The following is a 22,298-nucleotide window of genomic DNA, read 5'->3' as shown; positions in this document are numbered from 1 at the left end:
GAAGAGGTACAATTTACTGCTCATCAGGTGTCATCACTAACTGCATAGAAAAACAAAGGAAGATACAGTATTACCAGCCCCATGCACTCAACAATCATGAAAATCAGTCCCTCAGAATCATGAAATTAATTTAAAAATAATAAGATATTAAAAATAACCAGTGTTGGATTCTTAATCTGTCACATTTGGGTCTTGTGTTACAGCTAATTTTGCAGTTCTGTGGTTAATGTAACAAATGAGTATACTTTTGGAAACTTCACTCTTCATCGTGATACAGCAGTTCCTATGAAAATAAACAGTTTTATTAAATAGCAAAGCAAATATTGATTAAACCTGCATAACTTGCCATATAAGCTGTTTCCTTTTAACTGTTGCGGTTACATGTAAATATTTTTCATTAACTCATTTGTGAAAGAGTCTGCACATTATGTTATGCATATGAAAACAGAATGTTTCTCTAGATTTTTAATTTGCATTCAGTTGGCTAGATAAATCAGAAAAGCAGCTATTCTTTTTGAAACAGGGTGTTTTGCCTTTTTTTCCCCTCCCCTTTCAGGAAAAATATTGCTTAATTGAAGCATGCAATTTTAATCAGTTGGGCCCTAAAAAAAGCAAACAGCTGCTGCTTGTTAATTTGTGACTATTTTTACCATGAGCTCATCATTTATTCAGTGCTTTGAATGGAGCTTTAAATTCCATAAATAAAAGTGTTATCACCACATTTGAGTATGACTGCCTGCACATCTGTAATCAAATGACTCATTTACAGTACATGAAGGATTTATTTCAAAAGAGAATTCACGACCTTCTCCTGTGAAGGTTCATCGTGCTTGTCTAACTACTGTGTTTTATTGTGAGTGGACAGAAACTATAATATGAAAGCATTGGCATGCACGTTTAAATTCAGTGCATGAAATATTAATTTTGAAATATACTTACATTAAATTTTGGAGCAGCACTAAAAATTCATATATATCGCTTTTATTTGCCCTCACCCTTACCATTGGCCCCATACACAGCCAGGTAAATGTTCTTTTCCAAATAAATTGCCCTGCAGAGCCAATGTCAAGGAAGCATTTAAAGTTTTGAGGATTATTTTAAGATATGTCTGTTCTAGAATTCCGAATAGGAAATTCACAATGATGAATCCAGATTAGTTAAGTTAAATCCGTGAACCCCAAGTGGGGGCATAGGTCATCCACAAGGCTCCTCCACCTGGTTCTGTTTTGGGCAGTGGCTTCAATCTGGCTCCATGAATATCCCAGTTCTTGTGCTTCCGTGACTGTAGATCTCCTCCATGTTATTCGGGGTCTTCCTCGGCTGTGTTTCCCCTGAGGATTCCATTTTAGGGCATGTCGAACAATGCTGAATGGGGGTTTCCTCAAAGTATGTCCCAGCCATCCACATTTTCTCCTTTTTATTTGGATCCCCACTGGCTCTTGGCCTGTTTGTGTCCACAGATGTTCATTTGTGGCTTTGTCTTGCCATCTTATTTGTAATACGTACCTCAGGCATCTATTCTAAAACATCTGCAGTTTGTGTGTTGAGGACTTTGTGGTGCGCCATGATTCACAGGCATACAACAGGACGGACTTTACATTTGAATTGAAGATTCTCAGCTTTGTTTCGACAGAGATGTTGTGTGATCTCCATACTGGTCACAGAGTTTGAAATGCTGCTGTGGCTTTGCCAATCCTGGATTTGATGTCTAGGTCAGTACCACCATCCTTATTCACAACACTACGTAGATAAGTAAATTGTTCGACGTCTTCAAGGGTCTCTCCCCTTAAAGTGATGTTGTCTTGTTTAGTGTGGTTGACGCTCATGGTTCTAGTTTTACATCAACTGGTTTTCAGGCCTGACTTTGAGGCAGCGCTATGCAGTGCTGCAGCTTTGCAGTCCATATGCTCATGCCGATGTGCCAAGAGAGCAATGTCATCAGCAAAATCGATATCCTCTAATTGACGAGAGACGGTCCACTGAATACCTCTCTGGTGTCTGCTTGTTGTTTTTAGCATAATCCAATCCATAACAATAAGGAAAAGGAATAGTGAGAGTAGACATCCCTGTCTCACACCTGTTCGGACAGTGAAAGATTCCGTCAGAGTGCCATTGTGTACAACCTGGCAAGTGGAGGGTTTGTAATTGGCTAGAATGAGATTAATGATCTTCGGGGAAATGCCATGATACTGCAACAATCTCCACAGTGTATCTCTGTCTACACTATCAAAGGCCTGTTCAAGGTCTATGAAAGTTATATACAGTGGGGAGTTCCGTTCCAATGACTGTTCTATGATGATCCTCAAGGTCGTTATCTGGTCTACACATGATCTCTCGCTCCAAAAACCAGCTTGTTCATCCCTCAACAGCCTGTCAATCTCTACTTTCATTCTCTCCAACAGGATCCTGTTAAAGACTTTCCCAGGAATAGACAGCAGAGTAATACCTCTCCAGTTTCTGCATTCACTCAAACTTCCTTTCTTGGGTATTTTAATTATATGTCCATGTTTCCAGTCTCATGGTATTTCCTCGGTGTCCCATATTCTTCCAGAGAGTTTGTACAACATGTCTGTGGAGGTTTCAAGGTCTGACTTCACTGCTTCTGAGGGAATGCAGTCTGGCCCTGGAGCTTTTCCACTTTTCAGCAGAGAAATGGCCTTCCTTATCTCCTCCTTAGTTGGTCTGTCTGTATTTATTGGTAGTGGTTTTGGAGCTGAGAGTAAGTCTGGTGGATCTATTGGTGCTGGGCAGTTTAAGAGATCCTCGAAATGTTCTTTCTATTGAGTAAGTTGTTTGGCTAGATTTGACCAGACTCTCCCATCCTTCACGGGATGATCTACTGTCCGTCTTGCACCTGCTAACTTCCTTGTGATATTATACAGTTCTTTTAGATTCTTCTGGCCTACGGCTTGCTTGGCTTGTTGTGCTAGTGCTTCCACGAAGTTCTTTTTATCCCTCTTTATACTTTTCTTCACTTTCTTGTTAGCTTCTGCATACAAATGCAGCACTTCTGCCTTGATAGCTCTGGTCTTGCTGCTGTTGACAACTGCCTTCTTGTCTTTTCTATCCTTTATCTTCCTTAGGCTGTGTCTACACTAGCCCCAAACTTCGAAATGGCCATGAAAATGGCCATTTTGAAGTTTACTAATGAAGCGCTGAAAAACATATTCAGCGCCTCATTGGCATGCGGGCAGCCGCGGCACTTAGAATTTGATGCGGCTCGCCACTGCGCGGCTCATTCAGATGGGGCTCCTTTTTGAAAGGACCCTGCCTGCTTTGAAGTCCCCTTATTCCTATGAGCAGATGGGAATAAGGGGACTTCGAAGTAGGCAGGGTCCTTTCGAAAAGGAGCCCCGTCTGAATGAGCCGCGCGGCAGCGAGCCGCGTCAATTTCGAAGTGCCGCGGCCACCTGCATGCCGATGAGGCGCTGAATATGTATTTCAGCGCTTCATTAGTAAACTTCGAAATGGCCATTTTCATGGCCATTTTGAAGCTTGGGGCTAGTGTAGACACGGCCTTAGTGTCTCTGATATCCATTCTTTGTGTTGTCTTGTTCTTTTACCCAGGATTTTCTCACAAGCTTCTTTCCATGCTGATTTAGAGCTTTCCCATACTTGCTCTACCGCTACATCTTCTGATCTTAGATCTCTAAGGATTGTATATCTGTTTAACAGTTCTAACTGGAATTGTGATTTTGTTATCTGATCTCTTAGGAGTTCTGTGTTATATCTCGGCCCTGGCCTGTTTACTTGCATGTGGTGCTTTTTCAGTTTCAGCCTGAACTTTCCTAAGACAAGGTGGTGGTCGGATCCCACATCCGCCCCTCTTCTTGCCCGTACATCTTGCATAGAACGTCGGAAGGTGTTGCTGATACAGATACGGTCAATTTGATTTTCCATCCAGTGGTCTGGTGAAACCCATGTTGCTTTATGGATTCTTTTGTGTGGAAAGATACTCCCACCAATCACCAATCCGTTAAATACGTAGAAGTCACTGAAGAGTGCTGTTCTCATTGGCTTTTCCTAACCCTTCTGTACCCATGTACTGCTCCTTTCCTGTGTTGTCGCTTCCGATTTTGGCGTTGAAGTCGCCCATCAAAATCAATATATCTTTCTTACCTTTCTTGTTAATAATACTTTGGAGAGTCTCATTGAACCCTGTTTTAATATTTTCATCAGCATCATTTGTGGGGGCATAACACTGTATAATCAGAATCTTGTTTCTCTTGGTGTAAAACCTGGCTGTAATGATCCGTGCTGACACTGCTGTCCACTCAATTAGGGATCCAATTGCATCCTTGGACAACAGCATACCTACTCCTTCTATGTGTGGTGCATCAGCTTCCTCATGCCCTGAATAAATAAGGGTTTCACCTGTTGCTAGATGCAGTTGTCCTGATTGTATCCATCTTGTTTCGCACAGCCCCAAAGCTGCCAGCTTGTATTGTTGCATTTCTGCTGCTATTTGTGCTGTCTCGCCAGCCTCATACATTGTTCTAACGTTCCATGTTCCAATCTGAGTTGTAGTTGTGGGTGAGAAGGGTCATCTGCGATGCAGCCTCCTCTCGGCTTTCACTGCCCCGCTTCATAATCATTCTGGCTGGATTTCCTGCTCTTCCCCAGACATGAGAAGTTAAGGTTTTCCTTGTGGATGTTTCTGTAACAGTTTTCTTTTTACGGGCAGGGTTGTTAGCCCTACGCCAACCCCTTAACCTCGAGGAGAGGTTGGATCACTCTTTGTCTGGTCTCTACCCATTGACCTGTCTGACAAGGGAGACCCTACCAGTAGCATAAAGCTCCAGCCAGCATAGCTCTCCGGGTCATTGAGACACACAAGCTCCCCAACCACCACAAGGTGATGATCCATCTGAAGGGGATGAATCCAGATAGGTAACATTAATGGCAGTTGATTTTTCCAGTCATCTGTCAGTTATACAAAACTGTTGATAATTAGACTTCAGTTTATATCTTAGTTATATTGGACATTAGTATACGTAACTAACAACTTTCATAATTTCATAATGTCACAATCTGTCCCTACTAGAACCATGAAGCGTTTTCTGAAGAAGTAAAGTAAAATGTAGGAAGTAAGGTACGGGAATTAAATCTGACACCTCCAAAAAGCTGCCAGTTTTCATGAGCAAGATCTGCAATTTTGCATTGCATCTATAGTGTGAGCAATCAAACCTATTTGCTGTGCTCTCTATAAATAAGAGTGATCATTCTGCATCCAAAAGAAGGTTGTTATAGTTTGGTTCTTTAATGCCCATTTGCACCATTAAGGTAATCCAAAAAGTTTGGCATGTGGATTAGAAATGTGGTCTTCACCAATTACCACGGGAACTGATGTGTTTAAAATGTGGCACACTGAAACTAGAAACATTTTTAGGCATGAGGAACAACAAATTTGATTTGTTTAGAAAATACCAGCTTACAACAGGCTTTTGTTATGAGAGACTATATCTATAACACATGTCAATCCAGTTTTGCGCAGTGTTTGGTTCTTATTTTTATTTTGAGAAATGATCTGTATGAGGATACCTTAGTAAGTAAAGGTAGTCCAATCATATTCCAAACCATTGTCAGGAGGGTATCCTAGCCAGACAGCAGTCTTGCCCTTCTGGACAAAATGAAGAGATAACTGGAAGCCAGATCTCTCCAAATCACCACAGCATTTGAAGGATTGTACTGTGTTGGTTGAGCTTGCACCTGTTTAATCCCGTAACATGCCAGTTCCCAGATGTAGATCACCTCCAGTACAGAAATATATGAAAGGATTATGGTTCCACCAAAATAAAATGGTAATGAAAATGACAGAGATCAGTACAGTAAAAGCTCAGTTATTTGACTTCTGGATAGCTGGCATATTGTGTTAGCCAGCATGCCATGGGCCAGATGACTGGTTGGGGTGGGCTGCTGCGGGTTGGCTGACCAGTCAGTAGTAGCAGCATGTTTGGTTATCTGGCATCCCCAGTTCACCAGGGGTACTGGAAAATACAGATTTTACTGTAGTGGGTGTGCTGTATTGTGAGAAAGATGCCCATGAATGTAACCGTACTTCAAGTCACCACTTAAACAAAAAAAGCTATGCAGAACTGATACAGATGCTGCTGTGTTAATTTAGTAATCTAAAAACTATCCAAAAGTGGTACTGAAAGATATGAAAAAGCTCATCATTTATTTGCAGTGCTTCAACACTCCCAAGTACCACTAGAATGAATCTCTGAACTATTTTGCAAATGCTTTCCTGTTTTGTTTTCTACAGGGGAGCCAATGAGTGGAGAGCAACTTCATCGAGCTGTCAGTATGAATGATGTAGAAGCAGTTCTTAATATTCTTCAGAAAGGGTGAGAAAAAATTCAGATTATAAAATGTCTAAAAAGTGTTACAGTGGACATGACATATAAACTGCATAAATGCTGTATTTTGTTTTAATGATCTAGTTTCCTCATGATTTTGTCAGTACATCCTATGATAAAGTAAAAAATTACAAATTTGTTTTCTGTTATCATTTTAAAAATGATATTTGGTTTTGGTTATTCTTCCTTAAAAACTGCATATTAGAACTAGATGAGACACAAATACAGGCAATGGGAATGATCAGAAGCATAGACCCTCTTCCATGAAATTGAAGAAACTGGGAATGTTTATTTACGCAATTGACAAGGCAGAGAGGATATCATAAAAGGGTACAAAATACTATGAATTTGGCAGCTACATTTTTTTCACCCCTTCTCATGACATAAGAAAAAGTGGACTTCTGATGAAATAGAAAAGTAGAGTATTCAAAACTGATGAAAAGAAACACTCTTTTCCCATAATGCACAGATATCCTGAGACAGTTATTTCCAAAAGCTATCACTGAGGCTCAGAGTTTAGAAGAATTAAAAAAATAAAGATAATTTTTATGGGCAATGAGAACATCCAGAGATTCAAAAAGAAAAGCAAAAGGAGGAACCCCCTAAGTATTGGGAGGACTGTAAATTCTAATATTTTAGGCATAAGCCAACTGTCAGCTATTGTGTATTCTAAAAGGGCTTACATATCCATATTGGTTGTTGTAACAGACAAAGTAGTGTCAGGCGGGTAGCCATGCTAATCTGTAGCTTCACGAAACAAAGCAAGAAGTCATGTAGCACCTTAAAGAAAAACAGTTTTATTTATTAGGTAATGAGCTTTTGTGGGCAAGACCCACTTATTTGGGGGCTTACCCATTAAAGTTCATTACCTAATAAAACTGTTAGGGTGTGTCTACACTAGCCGGCTACTTCAAAGTAGTGGGCACAACGTTGAAATAGCACGTGTCGCGTCTACACGCGCCGTGTGCTATTTCGATGTTGAAATCAACGTTAGGTGGTGAGATGTCTAAATCACTATTCCCATCCAAAGAGTCACTCTGGACTCTATCCCTACCCTCCAGCATATCTACCTCTCCCCCTCCCTTAGTGTCATCCTCAAACTTGCTGAGGGTGCAATCCAACCCCTCATCCAAGTCCTTGATAAATAGGTTGAACAGAACAAGACCCAGAACCGAACCTTGGGGCACTCCACTAGAAACTGACCGCCATCCTGACATCAAGCCGTTGATCACTACCCGCTGGGCCTGACCTTCTAGCCAGCTTTCTGTCCATCTTACCATCCATTTGTCCAATCCACATTCCTTTAAGTTGCTGACAAGAGCTCTCTGTTTAGCTCCTTAGAAGCCTGGTTTATTTTATGTGGTTTTAGTAATTAGCTGATTAAAGTGTTGTAGCACTTTTGGCAGAAGTACAGGGTAGAAAGTATAGGATGTGTCAGCAGGAGCAAGGTTTTTTGGAAAACTGAGAGAGAAGGCCGGAATGTGGTGGCCTGAACTTACTGTATCTGTCAGAGCAGGGGAAAGGCTTTGTGCTTGCCACAGGTAGAAGCCCTTGTAATCTGTATCCTGCTTAAAGAAAGGGTGATAGGCTACCATCCCTCTTTAGCAGACCAGAGAGAGAAAGGGAATCCCTTGTACTTCACCTTTTGAATTCATCGCATGTATACTCCCCATATGATAAGCACATCTCTCTAATCTGTTCTTCACAAATTGATCACAAATGACATAGACTATCATGACTATACAGATGTATGCAGATTAATTCAGTTATTTATGTAAATACATATATCTTAATCACACAGTGGGTTTACCATCCCATTCAGTTGCAATAAGAAATGTGCAGTTTCTAGTTTTTCATTTGTATAACAGATTAGCATCCTTGTTAACAATCTAGTTCAGTTTGCCTGCTTTTCAAACTTTTATTAGACTAGTCCGTTTATTATATGACTTCCATTATATTTCCAACCTCAACTCTGACATGGTGAAATTCTTTTCCCCCTAAGAGTATGATTTTACCTAGGCAGCTAAATAGCTAATTTTCCTTGGAAGAATGAAACTTGAAAATACTTGTCAATGAATTTTTATAGGAAAAAAACCAACAAAAAACAAATGGTAATAAGTACCAAAGGGGTAGCCATATTAGTCTGTATCTGCAAAAACAACAAGATGTCCTGTGGCACCTTATAGACTGACAGGTATTTTGGAGCATAAGCTTTTGTGGGCAAAGACGTGCTTTGTCAGCTGCATGATAATAATCATTTAATAATGTTAGCAAGAATAGCAGTCAGACTTTTTGATATAACAATATATGGTTGTTTACATTCATGCCATTGGCAAAATTAATAGGTGATTACAATGCTTTGAGTTCACAAGACACTGATTAGAAATATGTTGTGGAAATATTTATAGTTACACTGGTTTTGTAACCTTTTCTTTTCTCCTGTAAGACATGTGAAGGTGGATGTTCCTGATAAACTAGGCTTTACTGCTCTGATGATTGCTACACAGAAGGGATATGATAGGTATTACTACTTTTCTTTTCCTCTTTGTTGTGTGTGATTGATATTTATATTTGTCTACTATATGTGGAGCAGAATAATATATGGTCAGTTTAAGAAAAATGCAATAAATCTGAATGTTATTGTTTTGTTTATTCATAATATAAGGGCAACTGACAATTTGTAAAATTCATATAGAACGATTGTTATTCTATGTTTGTTGAAAATGTCTTTCTTTTAGTTAAAAATAAAAAAATGAATATATCAGTATAGACGTGTGCAAAACTAAGCTTTTATTTGCTCTTTCAGAGTTTCCATTCTCATGAGAAATGTTAGTTTACTGGGCATTTTCTTGATGAAAATATTTTGTTATCTAGGCTTGTGAAAATACTGGTACAGCATGGAACAGATGTAAATCAGAAGAATGGAAGTGGAAAGGACAGGTACTCCATGGATATATTATTTCATCTGAGATTTTAGGGAATCGGTATCATAACATTATTTTTGCAGTTCTGGAAACTGATATTCAAATTCTAGTTTTGGTCAGAACTGAAAACAAATTTTGTTTATTTAATCTTAGTTTCCATTTTACCACATCACAAAATTACTGTGGAATTCAGTTAACTGGCAATCTTTGCTCAGCAAGCACACAAAACTGCATTAAAAAATAATTGTAGTTCAGGCTTTCTCTATAGTAATAGAAGTCTGAGGAGGAACTTTACATAGTATTTACTTTTATTGCCTGGCTGTAGCTCATACAGTTGATTTTTTTACCTTACTATTTCTAAACTCTCATATTTATTTGAAAAAGACAAAAATCTTGAAGGAACAACTTTCTCCTTAAATACTAAAACAGACTGTAATAAGATAAGTCACTGATAGATGTGCAGATTTTAGGCACATTACACTGCTCTGTATTAGAGTCTCTATACAAAATTCATGTTCAACTGAAAGTTGATCTCATCTAGTTAGCCTTTGGTGGCCCCAGTACCAGATGGATTTGATGTTTGTTTCTTTCCCTCTCGCAAACTCACCACAACCGTTTGTAATAATGGACACATTCAACAGAGAGACTGGTAAGCGTGTAGGCTATGGAAGCTACTGCTACCATGGAGATAAATATAACGTATGATTTACCGGGACTGTCAAGTCATGCCTTCATCATCCCTAATTCTACACTCAGTTTTTAAAAACAAGTTTATGACAATATGCACATTTAAATATGCACATTATTCAGATAATTGATTTGCATGAGGCAGCACCTCCTAAAATCTAATTGTCTGCTAAGCCTCTCTGTTTCTGCTGGACTTCATCTTTTATCTGTGCCACTATCTTGATATTGTCAGGGTTCTCTCTAGTCTGGTCTCATGGCATTCTACATAAACATTCTCCCTGGAACTGTGTATCTCCAGTTATTTCCTTCTGGTATATTCTTTATGTTGACTGTCCCATCACTTGCAACTGTCACCCTACTTTTCTGATGAAACTGCTGTTTATCTGGTGAGATCCCTTACAGCTGTCACCCTTGATGTATTCTGTAGCCCAGCACACTTGTAGCTACTAGAGTTTGTAGTGCAGCCACTTTTCCCCACTGCATTCTTAGATCCGGGTGGCCCTTTCTGGCAGATTTGTGCTGCTTTTCTTCTCCACTCGTAACTAGGCTTCTTCGTTCAGTACTTAGTAAATCAGACAAAGAGAGGTAGACTTCAGAGGGCAATTGTGGCCAGTGGTGAACCTTTTAAAGAGTTCTAGGATATATGTCCAGTGGCCTCTCTCTTTGTCAGATCACAAATTTGTTTTCCTGCCTCCTTGGATGTTCAATGAGCCAGATATGGATTTGTGGGTTGTAATGTGCACAGATGTGTGTGTTCTGCCTGATAACAAACTGGCAGGTACAAAATTCTATCTATACTGTCTAATATACAAAGCATCAATATTTGATTAACTTTATTCCACATTCTCCAAGCAAACGTATTTGTCTTGATTCCTGTACATTGGTAAAATTTGTTTCCATCTCTATCCATAAACACGTTTGATGCTAGGGTTTTGTGAGTTTGAGAAAGACTGAAAGCTGTCTGATATGAGATTAGCAAGAGTACATACACAACACTGTGATATAGATATAAATTAGATTCTTTCTAGTTTAAAAATAAAGAGAAAACTTTGGTTATTGCTTATGGATTCATGTTTCTTGTATGATTAACACAAACAATTTTATAATGTTTGAAAATAAATTTAAGTGCTCAAAAATTAAATGTGTGATTTCATTGTTTGTTTACTAGTATAGCTCTGAGTAGTTCCCTTGTTATACAAAAATAAAATAAGTCCTTATCCGGACTGTTTACACATAAATAGATAAGTGTAGAACCAAATTGTGTGGTAGAGAGAAGGAAGACAAGGGAAATGAAACATGAAGTGTGAGTACATTTAGCTGAATGTACAGTTTGGTAGCTACATACTTATTTTGTTTAAAAGAGAGTAGCGAGAATGAGAGATTAAAAAAATCACCAATGACACAAATGTCTAGCTCTCATCTATGCAGGTGGCCAGTTAGAACATCATCTTAGCATTATTTATTTAGTTGTTTATTACAGGTTAGTTTTGTTTTCATTTTAACAACTGAATCATAGAAGATTAGGCTTGGAAGAGACATCAGGAGGTTATCTATACAATTTTCTGCTCAAAGCAGGACAAACCCCAACTAAATTACTCCAGCCATGGCTTTGTTTGATTAAAAACTTGTTTATATTTTTATTTCACCTTATGGATTCAGTTAAGCCATTGAGAGCCAGAACTTCATTAGGGTAGGAAGTGCATCACTTGAATTATGGTGTTAATGTGTGCAGTGTAGTTGTAGCTGTGTTTGTCTCAGGATATTAGACATAGTGTTCATGTTATTAATATTGTAGTAGTTCCTGAATGCCCTAGCTGACATCAGGGGCCCTATGTACTGGGTGATGGTGAAATACAGGGACAGTTCCTGACCTGAACAGCTTACAGTCTAAATAGACAAGACAGACTTAACGTGAAAGGAGAAACAAGGGACAGAAAGATTAAATGATTTCCTCAGAGTTACTCAGTAGGGCAGTGTCAGAGTAGAGAACAGAAGCCGTAGTCCTGGACTTCTAGTTCATTGCTGCCATCCATTAAATTGGTATTTCTCAGTGGGGATCATGAATGGCTGTCAAACTGATTATGTGGCATGGAAAATTGTATTAGAGTCTAAAACAAAGAAAAGCTTCCTTCTTGCTGTATATCCTTACCCTCTAAGATCTACTATTCTTGGTTAGCATCTCAAACAAACATACACAGATTAATATCAAAACAAAAAGCAGTCAAGTAGCACTTTAAAGACTAGCAAAATAGTTTATTAGGTCTTTAAAGTGCTACTTGACTGCTTTTTGTTTTGATAGTATCTAGACTAGCACGGCTTACTCTCTGTTACTATACACAGATTAATAGGATTGTTACATTTCTAGTAAATGTAAAGGAGTCTCAAACATGTTTGACTTTGAATAAGAGGTTGCCAGCCTGAGAAGTTTGAGAAAGATATTGCCTCTTATGCTTATGCAGGGCTGCAGAAGGCATAACTCTTCCAGTGTTGCTGTCTGAAGATGAACTCATTGATGACAATTTTTACACCTATAATAAAAGTTTATCTTGGACCTTATCCTTCCTGTCCTTGTCAGCGTGCAGGAAGGCATCATTGTGATATTCAGTATTATTACCTACCCTTTTCTGTAGTTGGCTTATGCTGGCTGTAGCATTTGTTTTGGAGTACTGAAGATGAAGTGAGGTGCAGCTGGGAAAGAGGGCGTTGTTAGGCCCATCTTTCACCCTCTCCCCAGGATAGCTACAGCATAGCTGTATATTAAGTATCAGTAAAGTTGTGATTATCTGCTCTGAATTAATGTTGATAAGAAAAGGGTGACCAAATTAAATAAAGTCCCTAATGTAAGAATTAAAATGATGTCCTGTTCTTCTCTTTATGTTACAGCCTGATGTTAGCTTGTTTTGCTGGTCACCTGGATATTATTAAGTATCTCAGAGAACAAGGAGCTTCATGGGAAGTCAGAGATCTGGGAGGTTGTACAGCTTTGCACTGGGCTGTGGATGGAGGAAACTGTGAGGCTATTGAATGGATGATTAATGATGGCTGTGAGGTATGGATTTTTATCTGTGCATTTTTAATAGAAGACTCCATTGTTATGAAACTAAAGAGGTTGCCTGGTGATACTTTGGGAATTTTAGTGCTTTATAAGTACATATCTGAGCTTCTTGGGTTAAAGGAGTGCATCTTATTGCTCATTGGGAACCTCTGCAGTGGGAAGAATAGTGTGAAACTGAAGAAAAAAATGAAACTTTGATAATCTGCTATAGGATGCTGGGGAGTGTTCCGCATAGTTCGGTTGCTTTTATAACAAAATTACTAAGATAATTGTTTTGTAGATAGTTAATATAGAAATAGACCATGCAGTACCTAACATTGAAGGTTTTACAATTTTAATAAAAATCTTACATATATTTTTGCTCCCAAACCTCCTTGAAATTGGAGACAGGCATTCTTGTCTACTTTTGATTTTACACCAGCTGGAGCTTCAAATTAGCATTATCAAGCAAAGGGGGGTGTGCTTAATAACAGCTCAGCAAATATTAGCAAATTGGTGCGTATAATTTAATCAAGTGGTTGCAGGTGATAGGATGTTCAAAAGCTCTGGTTCAAAACCGCAAGGAGGCTAAATGAAAAGTTGTAGATACAGAGATAAGAATTGATGGGTATAATGTCATTCCAGTTGAGAATATTAGAACTGCAAAGCACTGAGAAATGACCTTTAAAACAAGTTCAGATTAAGAGAAGTAATGTTGATAGAGGCTCCTGGAGGAGTGGAAAGTGAGAGAGAAGGTGATTATATGCTAGATAGGTCAAAATTAAATCTCAGTTATAACTTTGTCACATAGCTTTCTTAGTGCAGTGATTGGAACAGTAGCGGTTACTAATAACTGAAAAAATCTGCAAATCTTGGAGTAAAGCTTGATCATATTGCATTCTATGCTGGTTCCAACCTAAAGGAAAATTAGTTATACATTTTCATGACCTAAACTCATGTACGCAGCCTGAAAAATACTAATATTTAGATAGACATCATCAACAACAACTATGGGCTCAGTGCCCATTTGGTGTCTACTGCCTCCCTCACTATTTCCTTCCATCTTTCTCTGTGCAGTGCAGACTGGCTTAGTTTCTGTATACTAGGTCTGCAGCAATCTACTATATCATCTACCTATTCTCTGTGGAGGTCTGCCTCTTATATTTGAACTGTCCATTATGCTGAATACTAGGGTATTGATTTTTTTCGTTTGTCTTCCGTTCTGAAAATATGCTTAAATAGCTGTAACTTCTGTTTGTGTAACCTTCTGCAGTCGGTTCATTTTCAGCTGTATCTTCCTGTATAATTCCTCATTGGTGACCTTCTGCATCCATTCTATTCTGAGGATCTTTCTATAACAACTCCTCTCGAACATGTCTCACATCCGTAAAATGTGCTGCTGAATACACGTGGTTTCAAGATGCTCAGCTTTGTTCCTAAGCTAATTGCTTTGCTTTTCCAGATCTTATCCGTCGCCTTCAAACTTGCTCTTGCTTTTGCTACTCTAGTCGCTATTTCTGTCTCACAGTCTAGATCATATGCTGTTGCTCCCCAGATACGTGAACTTCTCTGTGTTCTCTAGTTCAATCCCATCTATGCTGATCTTCCTTCTTATTTCCTTATCTCCAAATACTATTGTTTGTTTTATCGATGTTCATAATCAGTCCGTACCACTTCACTTCCTCAGTTAGCACCTGCACAATTTTTGCTAGCTTCTCCTCATCTTCCTCAATGGTAACTATATCATCCATGAACTTCAAGTTGTTAATGCTTTTCCCATGCATAGATAGATATCCCTTCTGCCTCTTCCTTGATCTTGTCCATCAATCTCTCTAGATGTGTGATGAAGGTACTTAGTGATATCAGATCTCCTTGTCTTGTATCTCTACCAACTTCCTAACTCTCTGCACATTGTCACCACTGCCTCTGCGTTGTCACTGTTATCCTTCCAACAGCTGTATCAGGCTGCTATCTACTCTGTATGGCTCCCACACCGCCCAGCTCACTTTCTGATCTATACTGTCAAATGCCTTCTGAAAATCGGCAAAGCAAGTGTATATGTTCTTGTTCTTTCATCGAGCTTTCTCTCCTGTCAATCTTAGTTCCAATATCTGTTGTATCTTTCTATCTTTCCTGAACCCCACTTGCTTGTCCACTAGATGTTCTTCTATCTGCAATCTTAGACTCCCTGTCAGTATCATCATTAGCACCTTGCCTAGATGACTCGTTAGGGCAATTATTCTGTAGTTCTTGGTCTCCAATGGACTTCCTTTTGTGTGGATTGTCACAGATCTTGTCTATTCATTAGGTGACTTTCCTTCTTTCCATGCCATATTACATAGTCCATGTATTTCTTAAATCATACTTTCTCCATTGTATTTGATTTGTCTCTCCCGTGATTTTATCATTTCCAGGCTCTTGTTGTTCTTTAGTCATTTCACTGCTCTTTCTACTTCCTGCTTCAAAGTATTGGTGTCGCTCTCACTCTCGATGGTTAGTGGAGATATCTCTTTCCGTTCTTTGATCAGTCTCCCTGAGACACTCACTGGGCTTTGTCCAGATCGGTGTAATATTACATCCATCACTAAACAATCATCTCCTCGTTCATGAGCACCTCTTCATTGTCATCTTTGATCGCCATCTGCTTTGGCTGCCATTTTCTATTAATATTCCTAATCATTTTATACACCTCCCTGGTCTTACATTGGGTATAATACCTCTCTATATTTTCACGCTGCTCCTCTAACTATTTTGCCTTATCCTTTCTGGCTGCTTTCCTTACCTCATTGCATTTTACCCTATATTGATGTTTCGCCCTCTTGGAAACATCCCTTCTGATCTTCAGTGCTCTTTTCTCTTGAACCAACATCAGTTTCTCCTGCTTAATCCACTTCTTTTTGATCGTCTGTTCTTCTGGAACAGTCTGCTTAATTACCTCTTCTATTGCTGTGGCTGTCCCTTCGACTCTGTTATCTAGGTCTTTCTCTATGGTTGCATTTCTAATATTCTCTCCCTATTTCTTCCACTCCTAGCCTTGCTACATCTCTTTTCTTATTGAACTGTGTCTTACACTTTCTCTTGAGTTTTATCTTGATGTTTGTGATCACTAGACTGTGTTCTGAGTCTGTATCTGCTCCTTGGAAAGTTCCGCACTGCTGTACTACTGTGACCCATTTTCTTATCAAAGTCATATCTGTAATGTTCTTGGACTTCACGTCATTTGATTGCCATGTCCACTTCCTACAGTCTTTTTGTTGGAATCTCGTGTTGCAGATCACCATCTTGTGCTCCATAGCAAACTCTAGTAGTTTCTCACCTTGTTTGTTTCTTTCTCCATATCCAAACCTTCCCATGACTCTGTCCCAACCTTCATGATCTGTTCCAACCTTTGCGTTCCAATCTCCTCAATGAACAACACATTTCTCTTCGATATCTCCTCCAGTGTCTTTGTCAGTTCTTTATAGTATAGCTCAATCCCCTCCTCTGTGCTGTCCGACGTGGGCGCATACACCTGACTGACCAAGATATTGAATGGTTTTGCTTCAAATCTCACTACTATCATTCTTGCACTCACCGGTTTGTATCCTAATAATGCTCCTCTAGCTCCTTTGCTAAGAAAGAATCCAACTCCTGCCTCATGCTTTGTTTCATTCCCTGACCAATTGACTATGCAACTGCACATCTCGCCTAATGCTGTCCAGTGCATCTCTGCCAGTCCAAGTACAACACATCAGTATCTCTCCATCTCCTTACGAAGCAGCTATAATTTTCCAGTTGCCTACGGTGTTCGGACGTTTCCTATTTCAATTGATAGCATATGTGTTTGTTGTAATTTTCTTTCCATAGGCAACTTATCGACCCAACCCTGATCGCTCGATTAGTGTCGCGGACCTTGTATATGTGGGTGACGTCCAAGCCAGCATCTTTTATCATTTAGTTGTATTGGCATCAGATTTCATGTGTCTTGTCTCATGGTCAGTGCATCGTAACTCATCTGACCAAGCCTCCTCCTTTAACCAGGCTTGGGACTGGCATAGACCCCTAGAGGGTTCATGGCGGAGTTTTACGTAGAAATGGCATGTTTCTATTTTTTCAGTTATTACCATGTTCCTCTTTGGTACAGAGTGTGTGTTTATCATATCTTTATTATGGACTCGGAGTACTTAAATTATCAGATATCCAGCTATGCTCAGGGTTACTACTGAAGCTCTTGTAGTTGTACAAGCTTCCTAGATCAACGGGTAAATAGGATAATTTTTTTTGTAATTGTCTTACTAGAAGGTTTCTTAGTTAAATGATTGGTTCTGTACTGTCGATGTTTTGTTGTAGTATTAATGATCCATTTAGGGTGCATTTCATTATCATTTTAAATTAAAATAAATAATAAATACATAAATGATGTTTTGATTCTTTCAGATGGGGAAGAAATCTGTTCTCAATGCATGAGCTTCAGAAGCCTGAAAACATACAGGAGTCACTTCTAATGTCTTCTTTGTTAAAGCAGTTACCATGAGACTTAAGTGCAAAGCAAGGAATACACTACCCCTTCTTAAAAGGAGCATGCAATTGCTAGAGCCTGCAGGAGAAAATGTCAGGGGCATTAGTTAAAATATGTACACTGAGCACTTATTTTAATATCCTCTGGGAAGCCAGGCCAGACTCTTAGCACCTGTGACAGGGGTTGGCAACCCCCCAGCAAATGTGCCAGTCTTGGGACCTGAGCTGATTTTTCAGTGGCATACAGGGATGCTCAGCCCTGCCCCGTCTTCCCACGCAAAGTCCCAGGGTTGCAGCCAAACCTGCATCTGTGGAGCACCGGCTGGGGCCAGAACAAGACTCCCCACTAGTTTCTCTGCAGTATGGGAGGGGGCTGGAGCCCCTGCCAAGGCACATGGCTGAGGTTGGAGCCTCAACCGTGTGCTTCTGTTGTGGTGCAGGGCTAGGAGTGGAGCCAAAACTGTGGAGGCCCTGCTGTGGCATGGGGCTAGGGCTAGAGTCCATGCAGCATGCTGCTGTTGTGCATGGCTGGGGCCATAGCCCCCAGCATGGAGCCCCAGCCACAGAGGCCCTGCCACAGAGCTGGGCCCAGAGCCCTCGTTGGCCCCTGTGCAGTACAAGGTTGGGGTCACAGCCCCTGTTGCTGAGCCCCCTCTGCAGCATGGGGTGGGATCAGAGCCCCCCTTGGGAGCCCCCAGTGCATCACTGAGGAGGGATTCATGTCTCACCCGTGCACCTGGTGACAAAAGGACAAGGACAAGACTGTATGAACTGGGCAAGGGAGGCTCAGGGGGCACTTAGGATAGCACCTGTGACACCAAGGTCCTCAGGTCCTGCTAGAGGATGAGTAGGGTATGACTAATGTCTGCTACCAGCAGGCAGATGCTTGGTTCATTGGATGATGTGCACCTGCAGGTATCAGTCTAGCTTCCTGCAGACAGAGCCCCATGTTGACCGTAGCCACCACCACAGCTGAGCCCAAGGGGAGGCCAGCCCTGATAACAGTCTCTCCAGCTCACCTTCCTGCCTTCCCATGACCGCTGTGGATATGTGCCTGTGGCCCATAGCCTTGCGTCACCATGACAGAACACTCCTGTCAATCATGCACATCAGCACCCTTCAGACAGGATAGCAGGGCTCCTCCCAGGTCTCCCCTCTCTGACTGGGACATGGTGACCAGAGTTCACACTCTCTTCAAGGTGCAGAGCCAGCCTGTGGTGGCCAGTGGCTGCAGTGGGAGTTTAATGCAATAGTAGCCACTTCCAAGGGAGGTGGGTTAGCTTCTCAGAGGAGTCAGTGAGTGGTGTATTTGCAGGGTCAGGGCAGGAGAACAGACAGACATTCCCAAACAGGATAAAGTAAAAGAAATGACTGGTACTGCTGCACCCGTGATTTTATGTTTGAGAGTATGTTGATGGAAGGAAAGAGGATAGGACATATTATTTAAGGAATATCTAGTATGTTGGAACATTTGTACCCTACAATGCCCAAGGTGGCAAATAATACTCTGCTTCATGCTCACAGAGCCACACTGCAGCCTTTCATGTTATGCCTTACGCCCACCCCACTCCCTCGTGTGGCCTCTGTAACCTTTAACCAGCACAAGGAGACAGAGTCACACTGACAAGTATGTCAATGATGGGCTTTACTTATTTATTAATGAAGCTGTTGCAAGTGGGACTATTAGTGACTTCAAAAAGTATCACCAGGACTCGGACCAGACATAGAGATCAAAAGATCAGATTTCGGCACTCTGCCTGAGGAAGGTTGCTGACCCCATCCTCTGGACTTGATCCAGAAAGGAAGGCATTGAGTACTGTGGCCGTGATCCAGCAAAGCACTTCAGCATGTATTTTATTTAAAATAATGTGAATTGGTCCCCTTTAGATTTATGGCACAATATGATTCCACGTTATAAATATATGGCATCCTCAGAGTGGTTGTGAGTTTGTTCAAACTAAAAATCGTTCAGCAGTGTGAAAAATCTTAATTTAAACAGGGATTTTTTTCAAGTTTAAGAAATGTCTTCCTTTTTGCAATAGGTGGATGCTAGAGATACGTGCTTAGAATGGACACCACTGATGAGAGTTTCTGCAGTAACAGGGAATAAGGATGTGGCATTTCTTTTAATTGAAGCAGGAGCAGATGTGAATATGAAAGATAAAGATGGCAAGACACCTTTAATGGTATGCTTTTTTCCTATAAACAGTGTAGTTGGGAATTTGAAATTAAGGTCTGTAGTTTTACTACAGTTAAAAAATTCTTGTTAACTCAGATGTGCAGTGGGACAGCAATGGTTATGCATTCACTCCTGCAGAGCTTTTATTTAATGTACTACTATTACTGTACTAAGACATTATACATTAAAAAAACCTCATAGTTTGTTTTGTGAAATAACAGTACAGTAAATCCTTGATTTTACAGACTCTAATTTAGTGGACTGGAAGAATGAACATTCCCCTGCTGGGGTCTAGAAAATCATCCTCCTGCCCCACTAAAAAAGGGTAAAGGACTTGCTGCTGTGCATACGTGGGGGCTCTGATGACAGCTCCTCCAGCTGCTATGCACATGTGGGGTGGCCCTGCCAGCTGCACATGGTGAAGCAGCTCCAGCTCTGTGGCAAGACGCACCCAATCATGAGGCAGCTGCATGGCCAGGAGCCTCCAGCCAGGTGTGGCTAAGTGGCCGTAGCCACACAGTGGGGTGCCTCCAGCAATGTGGTGGGGTCCAGCAGCTCCTCCGCTGAGTGGCAGGGTTTTGTGGGGAGGGCAGGCTGGGGCTGGGAGAGCCCAGCAGAAGAGGTGGGCGGGCAGGTAAACCCTTGCATATAGCGGACAAACTTTCCCCTTCATTAGTCTGTTTATACTGAGGGTTCACTGTATTTAGTTTGCGAATACGTCAGACTCCAATATATTTTATTAGGATGAGTCCTCCTGATTCTTTCATCCTTTCAAAATTTATCTTTCTGAAGTGGTATATTTATGTGTTTTGTAAAGATGATAAAAGGTCTGTCTATATCATGTTTTCATTTCAGTCCTCACAAAGAAACATAGCCTGAACATTTTAAATTCATAACATCTATAAATAGGTAGGTTTGATATTTTGATCTCTGTAAGTCTACATATTATCACAGCAGAGCCACCTCTGTTGTCTAAAGACCAGATCCAGTCTTAGGGTCAGCCAGTGCTGTTCTCTGCATTCATTTGGAATCTCCTGAAGTCAGTGGAACTCTGCATGTGCACTGGAATTCACATTGACAGATCCTGGTACAGGACAGAGGTGTGCGTAATGTAACATACATATGTCTACACAGCAAGACAAATTCAAATTCACTAAAAATAAATTTTATAATGCCATTTTTTTTAAATTTGATTTTGAGTGTCCCACAGGCTCCCAACAAATTTGACATATTGCTTCCACACTGAAATCACCAAACATGGATTGCTGCAGCGATGCATTGTGGGAACCTATCCCCTGCATCTTGGGGGAGCCAGGAAACTGACCAGTGCTGCTGCACTGTCAGTTTCCTGGCTCCCCCAAGCTGCCGGACCCATGAAACTGACAGTGCAGCAGCCCTGGTCAGTTTCCCAGCTCCTGCTAGTAGCAGGGAGCTGGAAGCCAGGTGCAGCGTGTAGACTTGTGGGATACATATGAGACACTTGCGGAGGCTGATAAATTTGAATGAAAGACATAGTGCTTCCACACTAGACTTTATTGGACATTTTAAACTCAAGATTGATGCTATACCTGTCCATTAATATTGACATTTTGTTATCGATATTAGGGCAGACTAAATCGAGCTAATGACATTTACTGTGAAGACAATGACATTTTAATGTTGAGCTAACTCCTTTAAATTCGATTTTATCTCTTAGTGTAGACGTAGCCCTAACTTGTGGCAGATATCAGTACTGTAACATAAGGCTATGCATTATGGTATTGTTCTAATTATATTGCAGGTGGCAGTATTAAATAACCATGAAGAGTTGGTTCAGCTGCTGCTGGATAAAGGAGCGGACCCTACTGTTAGAAATGAGGTAACTAAAATAATCATATTTTTGAAAAAGAAAAATGTTTTAAAAAAAATCTAAAAAATATTTTGAATATACCATTGATTTTGATTTCAGTATGGCAAAGGTCTCCTAGAAATGGCAAGAAGCTTCCACAGACATGTATGTATAATCATTAATTTCCTGGTTTTTACTTTTTTTTTTTAAACCCTTTTCTTTAACCTTCCTGTTTTGTTTTTTTGTTCAGAGTGTGGTCACCTTCTTAGAAGAAAAGATGAGAAAATTAAGTGAGAACACCAGTTCTCTGCCAGTTCTTGAGTCTCAGACACATGAGGTAACTAAATAAAATGAGTGTTTTTTCTACCAGTAAGGGAAAAATCATGGACTGGCCTTCAGCTAAGCATTGGAACTTGCTTGTTACTTTATACTGGTCAACTGTTCGCAGATTCTTGGAAACTCATTAAAATGTGTAGCTCAGCTTCCTCTTGAGGATGTTGTCTTGTATCTAAATGTGTATGTATGCAGCACTGCCATTGTTTCCTGACATTCCTTCATATTCTCGTGCATTTAGAGTTAGATGTAAAACAAAATAATGCTTTTTCAATGTAGTTTTTATATCATTCACTTTACTAAGCCCAGCCCTTTTTAGACAATGATTCTTTTTCATTTATTTATTATTATTTTCTTTTTTCTTTTCCTTTGCATTTTAGTGTATGTCCGTCTGGATAGTGAATGCTCACTAACTCCCACTGATACCTTACAGTGTTATTCTTAAAATATCATGGTA

The 22,298-nt window shown here is 40.2% G+C and overlaps 1 protein-coding gene across 1 annotated transcript in view; it reads left to right on the top strand.

The window, feature by feature from the left end:
* Nucleotides 1-21,968, top strand: part of FANK1 (fibronectin type III and ankyrin repeat domains 1) — a 32,543-nt gene extending 10,575 nt beyond the window's left edge. The window contains exons 4-11 of the mRNA XM_074999613.1: nucleotides 6,266-6,347; nucleotides 8,806-8,880; nucleotides 9,234-9,299; nucleotides 12,854-13,019; nucleotides 19,544-19,687; nucleotides 21,461-21,538; nucleotides 21,629-21,673; nucleotides 21,759-21,968. Of these exons, the coding sequence (XP_074855714.1) occupies nucleotides 6,266-6,347; nucleotides 8,806-8,880; nucleotides 9,234-9,299; nucleotides 12,854-13,019; nucleotides 19,544-19,687; nucleotides 21,461-21,538; nucleotides 21,629-21,673; nucleotides 21,759-21,857 (755 nt within the window). The 3' untranslated portion in view covers nucleotides 21,858-21,968. The remainder of the gene's footprint in view (nucleotides 1-6,265; nucleotides 6,348-8,805; nucleotides 8,881-9,233; nucleotides 9,300-12,853; nucleotides 13,020-19,543; nucleotides 19,688-21,460; nucleotides 21,539-21,628; nucleotides 21,674-21,758) is intronic.
* The last annotated feature ends 330 nt before the right edge of the window (nucleotides 21,969-22,298 follow it).

Source organism: Carettochelys insculpta, chromosome 7 (genome assembly GCF_033958435.1).
Source record: "Carettochelys insculpta isolate YL-2023 chromosome 7, ASM3395843v1, whole genome shotgun sequence".
Classification (NCBI taxonomy): domain Eukaryota; kingdom Metazoa; phylum Chordata; order Testudines; family Carettochelyidae; genus Carettochelys; species Carettochelys insculpta.
This window is presented reverse-complemented; position numbering and strand designations above follow the sequence as displayed.